At 32.9% G+C, this 9,038-nt stretch overlaps 1 protein-coding gene and 1 pseudogene across 1 annotated transcript; both read right to left on the reverse strand.

Annotated features, from left to right (window-relative positions):
* Positions 1-56: 56 nt before the first annotated feature.
* LOC103874167 lies at positions 57-2,027 on the reverse strand (annotated as a pseudogene).
* Positions 2,028-2,260: 233 nt separating this feature from the next.
* On the reverse strand, positions 2,261-7,050 carry LOC103874077 (protein RADIALIS-like 4). Its single transcript, XM_009152487.2, has one exon. It carries the CDS (start codon positions 2,756-2,758, stop codon positions 2,504-2,506), a length of 255 nt encoding a protein of 84 aa, XP_009150735.1. The 5' UTR covers positions 2,759-7,050; the 3' UTR covers positions 2,261-2,503.
* Between the last annotated feature and the right edge of the window lie 1,988 nt (positions 7,051-9,038).

Raw genomic sequence — 9,038 nt, forward strand, 5'->3', positions numbered from 1 at the left:
AGAAAAACAAAAGTTGGAGTGAGAACGAGCAAAGACCACATGATTACGCTTGTTCATGAAGGATAGTATCAAAATTTATATATAGTTATGGACTTATGGGTGAAATTTATACAAAGCAGTTCGGAGTAAATTTTAAATCTGAACCAGATCCCATTAAACCGAAATTGAACCGGTCACTCATCTTTCATAACAAAGTCAGAACAGCGGCTAAAGAAACAAACAATAGAGAAAGAATGACTACCCCGCTTCTAAGGAAAAGATTGGCCACCTTCAGTCGCAAGTCTGGCTCTCTGGTGGTGTTCTTGGATTTTATAATCAACAATCTCTTCAAAAAGTTGTGCATCCAAGACGCAATCTGGTCGTCCATACACCGCAGCTTGAACACCAGCAACAAGCTTAGCGATCTCACGACCAGAGAACCCTTCTGTCTTTTTCGCAGCCTCTCTGATCACTTGGTCGGTTAGGTCTCCTTCAAATGTTATCTTTTGTGCCTGCTTCTTGAACAAATGGCTCCACTTAGTCTTCATGTCTTTATCATCTTTCTGGTCTTCACCAGTTAGGTACTTGTTAAGGAGCTTGAAGCGTTCATCTTCACCAGGGAGCGGAAACTCGATAACTTCGTCGATCCTGTCAGTGACCGCACCGTCTAGATCCCCGGGTCTGTTTGTGGCCAGGACCAGAACTATGTCCCGTGACTGATCACCGGTTCGAAAGAGTAGAGCGTTCAGAGCGCTATGCTGAGCCTCGCTCATATACGTGCTGTTACGTTTACGATCAAGAATTTGATAAACCATTAAACATAACTCTGACGACACCATAGAAGTAACAATGCGCTTAACAAAGGCGAGATAATCTTACTCGCATAGGAAAGCATCAGCTTCATCGATGAAAAGCAGTAAACCTTGTTTGATTTCTTAGCCCAATCAAAAATTTCATGGATTTTTGTAACAGCCTGTGCACCCAGAGGAGCAACATCTCCTCCTGTCAGCTTATTTCTGTAAGTTAATAGGACCTTGACTCCCCCTGTCAAGTTCAATATAGAAACGCAAACGAATGTATATCAAGAAGTGTATAACTCTCAGGGACAATGCTTATAAGTTCCATACCTTCAATGTGACCGAAGGTTGTGTTAATAGCTGCAAGCCATTTCTCCATTTCACCATTTATCTTATCCAGAAGCATTCTTCGATTCTGCTCCTCCGTAAGTTTGGCTTCATGAGCTCTGCCTTCAGCCTCCGCCATGGCTTTGACGCGAATTGTCTCTCGCTCAAGTGCAGCTCTCTCTTTCTCAGTCTGGCGCTGCTGTGCTTGAATCTGTTCTTCCGTGGCGAGCCTTGCTTGCCCTTTCCGGATAGAAGACTCCTCTTGCATCTTAACCAACTCAACGTTATGCCGTCTCTGAGATTCATGATCCGTCTGCATAAAGTTCCAAGTCAGAGAGTTGTCAGTAAAGGTACGATCTTTAAAACTATTAAACATAGTTTTATATCTCACCTGCAGTCGTTTTCTTGCCAACTCATCTTCATAACGAAAGTTTTGAGCTTTTGCTTGTGCCTGCTGCTGCAGTAGATTCCTCTGATCCTCAGCCAATTTCCTCTGCCTTTCCTGCCCCATTCAGATCCCCACAAAACAATCATATATGTTGCTTCTCAGCTTAATGATAAGCAAAATGTAGATGATGTAACCAATTTACAGCAAAACAATGAAGTCATAGGAACATACTATCTAAATGAACTACATCAAATGAGTTCCATTAGCATAAGGAGAAAGTGACTCACAATATCATTTTGCGCCTGAACAGCTTCGTTACGCGATATATTCCGTGGCACCCACGGTTTAGCCCGTTTTATAAGCCTAGTTTTTCACTTTTCGTCCTTTGTTGTGTTTGAGCTCTGTATATAAGATTTTGATACCTTCGCTCTAGTGCTCATGGTAATTATATGGTCTTTAGTTTTTTCTTTTCGTATATACTATTCTTTCAGTTACCTAACAACATTTGGTTGATTACATGCATTAACAAGAACCATAACATTTTTTTAACTAGTATTTGTTTAAATTTTATAATAAAAGTGAATTGGAAATATGCGTAAAGACGTTTTAGTCAATTTTACAGTGGGTGCATATCGCAGTAGACCACTAATTAAGCGCTCTTCATTATATTCAAATGTGCGAAATCATCGTTTCTAATAAGGAACATGCAAAGAGTTGTTTGATATATCCTCTTATAGGCATGCTTAGTCCATATTGTTAGAACCGAGAGTTTGATCAGAATATTATTACTATATGAGAACTTAAATCGATTGGATTACATTAGGATGGAATTGAGAAATGATTATTACAAAGTTGGAAACCAAACAGAAATAAATAAAAGCTAATAGAATATAAGCAATAATAGCATGTAATCAAACACTTTTACTTATATATGCTCTTAATGTCTCCATCTCAATAGAGTTTAAAGGCACATAGTTATTTTTTTCGGAGCTCACAAAGAATCTCAATGGCTTCAATTAGTGTTACGGTACCTAGGTTGTGGGTCGTGACGTCCTGATTCAATGTCATTAACATCTCTAACGAGCAATTCATAGCGTCTTTTTACCTCTTCAGCTGATTTTCCACCAACTACTCTTGCCACATTTTGCCATCGGTCAGGAGTGTCCTTCTCGAACTTAGCCAAAGCCATTTCGAACTGTTTGTCCTGTTTCGCTGTCCATGACGAGGTAGAGCTCCGGGAAGTGCTGATAATTGAGTTGGAAGCCATTAGTGTGAAAATGTAGAATAACAAAAGAGGGACGTTAGAGAAGCTGGTTTGTATTAACGATGAAAATGTTGATTTGCATTTAGTGGAAGAGTTTGAAGCTCCTTATATATAGGAGAAAAAAGCATATAAGCCAGTTGGAGGAATATATGTTTTAAATATGAGAGATTTTGAGTGACCCAATAGACCAATATTCTTTAAGCAACCACATAGATCTATGATGATGATGATCATCAGAGTATAGTCTCTAGTTAGTGAAACTTAGAGATTCTTTAACCATTGCTATAGAAAATTAGGATGCTTCCTTTTCTAGATAGCGCGCATCTTTACAGTAAACCAAAAATACTATTGAACCCTCCCTTCCCTCTTTCAGCATTTTTGATCTTATAATTACTACGAGCACTAGAGCCGATACTACTCAAAAGCCCTCAAAAGTGATAAGAACATTAAGATCAAATTACATTTTGTGTTACATTTGTGTTATATCCTTACAACAACTCATTTATATGTAATGACATATCTCCTACTCTTAAATACAATTATCTCTATGCTTAAATATAATTGATTGTGTATAGATACACCACAAACTAAGAAATGTATTTAGCTGATAATTATCTCATCAAAAGCATGTGACTGTTACGCTTGTGTTAATATTTCTTGCAATTTCCATCTTGTGTGATTTTTATAATAATATCTATTAGAGTTCCTTTTTGTAGCTATTATTGGCTTAACGGTTAGATGATGTCTTTTATCTGATTAAGCTTTTATTTATTTCCCTTCCATCGCAAGGACTGTGAAAAGAAGCGAATATTGCCATTATTGGTCTCAAGCTTCTTGAGCAACGTCAGGTAACCTTACAATAACTGGTTTATATTGAGCACTATTAAAAAAGGAACATCTTTTCATGAATATATATTAAACCCTATTTATGTCCGATGCTTTAGCTAGTCTGTGTAGGTGTACGTCAGAACATGATTCCAATCATTAGACAATAAAACAAATCTCAGACAACACACAGTACTACTACTAAGATTTTGTCCTTTGGCATAATCAATCAGAGATTTTAAACCTCTAAAACCGTGGGTGCCACGAATAACATTCTTATATTAGGCCCATTCATTCAAAAATATCAAAATGTCAAGATGTTTTCCTCATCAAAATTAATTATTTTTTTGTTGCATCCTCTTCTAAAATAGCTTTCCTTACGCTAGCTCTTTTATTTCTTGCGATCTTGTTGTTGCACAATTTTTTAATGAAATGAGAAACGGAATAGCGAAACATATTTAGGAATATTCAGGTGTTCCTGTCTTCTTTTTCCTCCTTTGAACATGGGTTAGAGAATCGGACAAATTCCTAATCTTGGGATCTCATCTTTGAGAGATCTTCTGCGCCTTTCCTACGCTTGTTGTGTTCTTTTGTTTAAAACATTATTCAATTCTCAGATTCTTCAACTACTGAGAGGTTATTGTCTAGATGGTCTTCCTTTATGGTTCTAACATTAAATATATGCGTCTTAATTTTTTTTTGTCACTGAATATGAATCTTATATCTAATAACGGGTATTATTAAGTGTTTAAATGATCCAGAAATGATACGAAAACTAAGTATTACTGAAATATAGAATAACAGTCTTGTGGAAGTCTCTTTAGTCCAGTAGTTTGACTCATGATTTATTAATGTTTTTACATCAATAAATTCATGTTTCAATTTTTGGAGAAACAATTTATTAAACAATTATGCTGACTACTGAAAAAACAAGTGATTAGTATTGTTGAATTGTCTAAGTAATATATTTCGTAACTGTAATATCATAATAAATCAGCGTTAAAGAAAATATCATTCTCTTATATAATAGGTATAAATCGAGCACAAAGATTTGGTCTTCTTCATGAAAAATTGTGATATTGATATGTGGCTGTCAACGATCACTGATTTAACCAGTAATGACTGTCATCGAGCGAACATTGCCTAAGCTAAATCTTACCGACTCTAGAAATCTTCAAAACACAGGCTTTGGACTCAAAATATGCTAAAACATTTTTTTATTGCCAGATAAGATGATCGGATCTATCTTTAAAATCATCAGAGCAGGAAATACTAGACAATTAGTTCCAAACACTCTTCAGACAACCACCTTCAAAAACACGAGGAAAAAAATCAAATCTTTGAGCTCGGATCCAATCAACCTGAATATTTGATGATTCGAACATAGAAAAACTTTGCACCATACTGATCTCTTTAAAGCAGGCAAAAGGTTACTCTCTCATGAGAGAAAGTAACCAATAAAGCGGGCAAGTTTTATAAAATAATAATATTGAAGATGTTTTAAGAGTTTGATGGGGAAATTAACCAACAATGATCAAGCAATGGTCTTCTACCTTCCAGTCACTTATCTTCAAACCCATTTTTTTTTCATTATACAACAAGTCATGTTATGAATTTATTTCTAAAATATTCAGTGGTTGGTGCCTTGGTGGTGTACTGTCATTTGTTGTCTTTCTGTATTATTCATCGAATTTCACTTGATTCATTTACGGAAGAACCCGAAACGACAAGATCTTGTTCATGATCTTATTTGTCTTTATTTTTCACATATACGGAGAATATTATTATATAACATACAATTTGGTAATCATCGAGCTGGAGTAGCTCAGTTGGTTAGAGCGTGTGGTTAACAGGTCAGAGGTTCGACCCTCTCTCTAGCGTTTTTATTTTTACTGTTTTCTATATTTTTATGAAGACTTACTTTTCTATGCACTTCCAGAGTCGAAAGATACTTTTCTATTCTCCAAGTAAGAGCTAAAAAACCAAAATATGTTTCAGTTATCCTTTTACACAGTCTTTTTTTCATAACTACTCTTTTACACAGTTTTATTTATTTTAAGTTAAAGCTTTCTGTTTGGGCCTTAGGTTTGAACTGTGTAGGGCTTTGCCTATTTGGGCTCTGACCAATAAATAAAATTTCCAGATGTCAAAAAAAAATTAAAACGTGAAACCAACAAATGTAAAAAGATTATTTCATAAGATTCATTTATAAAAAAAATATAAGTGAATTAAATTTTATAAGGAGAATGTTAATTTCGCATGTGCTTTATAGGAATCTAATGTTACTCACGTGCAAATTTATTGTTATTTTTTTTAAATGATGTGTTCTATTTTTATAATTTAATAGAGAAATTTTCCTAAAATGTTAAATTTCTATAACAATCACCCTGCAATAGTTTATATGGTTAAAACTTAAAAGTTAAAATCAGATATTTTGTTTTTTAGTTTTTCCAAGTTCTCTGTATTTTGCTCTTACTTAACTGGAAATAAAAGAAGTTAACATACATTTATATCAGTTTTTAGTAAAAAAAAAAACATTTATATCAGTACAACATAAAATAAAACATAGAGAATGAAGTTAGCCTTCGGGTTTATAAATTCAACGTTTATGATATCTAGAAACACTTTATAGTTTGAAAGAATTATAGACCATATTCTAACCCATAGCTAAGAGGCCATGAATCTAAAGCTGAAACCACACAACAAGCAATACAATGAAAACATGGAAACACCTAACTTCTCGTTTAAAATATTTATTAGTTGGGCTGAACTCATATATGACATTATACTAAATTTTGACATGCACTTTTAAAAGCGCGGGTTTGCATTTGTTTTTAAAAAAATTCTGGTAGTTAATAATTTAATTAAGGTTATATAATTTTTAAGCTTAATTGTGTTAGATTATTATATTTTTCTACATATATTATGCACTATTTTTTTAAATGAGGCTAAAGAATTGAATTTATAATGTAAACAACTTAATCAAACCTTAACAAATGGATTTCGGTAAATGTGAGAGGCTTATTGTAAAATTATAAAGTTATTAATATATTAAAGTATTATATAGTTGTAGTGTCAAGTGTGTTAGGAATATAACTGATGATAGATAACTGAAATAGCATGGGTATTCATGTATACGTACGTTTAGATAGATATGTGTTATGCTTACAACGATTTATAAGCTTCTCAGCTTATGTGTGCAAATGAGATATACTTAATAGAGAAACGCCTAAGAAAAATACTGCAAGAATGATAACATAACGTTTCTACTGTTTTAACAAACCTTTTTAAATGAAAACCTAAACTGTTGTCTGGAAAACACTTTGTTGAATAAAAACGAATTGTTTTTTTTAAAAGGGCTTAATAAAAACAAACTGTTTAATATGTAGATTCTACATGGCACTATAATGGAGCTATTTAGATGGGTGAACTTACATTATAATCGGAAAATATGATCTTTAGCATCTCACCGGTTTGTGTTGTGTAATGCTTTGAAGTTTGAAAGACTTTAACATTGATTGTCAAACCGGTTTTAAACAGCTTAACATTGTTGAAGCTAGTAGATGTCATGGCTATGGATCTTTTTCTGCTTTAGACGATGTGTGTTGTGTTAATTTTAGGTTAATGTGAGGGAAATCGGCCAATTCCTACGTTAACAGAGCCCAGCGGTCCCGATCAGTACATGAACATATCAGCTGTGCAAATACATACATCAACACTTAGTTAATTTAAATTCCATACACGAACTAACAAAATACGGTTTTTACATACATTGACCAATTTACCGTTAGTCAGACGTAACGGAATATGAACTGTCGCTTAGCTGTCTATCATACGTGGCTTTTACGTTTAAAATAATAAATAGTAAATAAAAAACATTTCCTTAAATTGGCTAAAGGTGGAATCAAACCCAGGTTAGCACAATGACTCTTTGATCACTCAACCACTGGGCCAAGTTTGATACATTGATTTTGTCTCCTCTTAACTTCTATTTATACCTTGATAAATCATTTTCTGTTTTTTTTTTCCTTCCTGTGCATGTTTTTATTATCAAAAAAAAAAAATCTCTCAAATGTTAGTTCCTAATTTAAAAAACAAGTGGTTTAGAAATTATTCAGTAAAACATAAAAGATGATATTGTTTGGCAACAAAAACAAGCCTTTGAAGTTCTTTTTCTGTCAACTAAATATAATCACAAACCGGCGTGTAATCAAGATCGTTTCTTGTCTATTACATAAGTTTTTTGGTCTCAGTATGCTCATCAAACAAATATTATCACAAACCAGCAAATGGAGTTCTTTTTTTTGCTTTGAAGCAAGTAATGAATCATGGAATTGGAATGACAGACATTTAAGAGATTCTGGAAAAATTTGGATGAAAAGTCAAACAGGGAAAGAAAAAAAAAAGAAATATGTGAATGACATATCTGTATAAATAAGAAACAATTGGGATTAAAAACAATGATTTGGGTCTGGCACAATGGTTTCTTCTTGTGATGGATATTGCTCACACCCGGGTTCGACTCCCCCCTTAAACCATATTTTATTTCTTTTTATTAATTTATTAATTATTTAAAAACGTAAAAATCCACGTAGGCGGTACATAACGGACAACTCATATTCTGTTACGTCTGACTAACGGTAAATTGGTCAATGTATGTAAAAACCGTATTTTATTAGTTCGTGTATAGAATTTGAATTAACTAAGTGTTGATGTATGTATTTGCATAGCTGATATGTTCATGTACTGATCGGGACCGTTGGGCTCTGTTGACGTAGGAATTGGCCGATTTCCCGTTAATGTGATATAAGACGTCAAGGTAGACTTAGTTACATTTGTTTATTTAATTATTTTTTTTCTAATAATTAGGATTTGCACTATAAACTTATTTTTATTATGCGTGGAGGATAAATAATTTGGATTTGCAATATATATTTTTAATCTAATAAAGATATTCATATCACATATTATAGTTCCCGTATTTAGTGGATAGCAAGTATTTTGAAAGTAAAATACAAATATCGTGTAATTAATAAAAACAAATGTAATTAACTGTATCGTGTAATTAGGATTGTGTTCAAAAAAAATATACAAATATCGTGTAATTAATAATTAATTTTAGTGTTACATAATAATTAATATATTTTCTGAATGCAAATTTAATATATTAAAGAACTTCATCGTGAATGAATGTTAACCAAATCTCGGTGGTTAAAAATAAAAAAGAAATTGAAAATGTAGGAGTTGGTTTCCATGCTAAATAATCGGTTGTCTTTTTGTAGTTAATAATAGATTATTTTATTAAATTAATAGTTAGAATTGTAATTATTAAGGTGAAAGAATGGTTATTTTAAAAAGTGTTTCAACTTTAATAAGATAAATAGTTATTAATCCAATCGCATGAAATTGTAATTATTAAGATGAAAGAAGAGTTATTTTTAAAAGGTAAACTTTAATA

Source organism: Brassica rapa, chromosome A06, assembly GCF_000309985.2.
Source record: "Brassica rapa cultivar Chiifu-401-42 chromosome A06, CAAS_Brap_v3.01, whole genome shotgun sequence".
Taxonomy (NCBI): Eukaryota; Viridiplantae; Streptophyta; class Magnoliopsida; order Brassicales; family Brassicaceae; genus Brassica; species Brassica rapa.

Coding starts and splice junctions, on each gene's coding strand:
- LOC103874077 (XM_009152487.2), bottom strand. CDS start 2,758: ATGGCTTCCAACTCAATTATCAGCACTTCCCGGAGCTCTACCTCGTCA.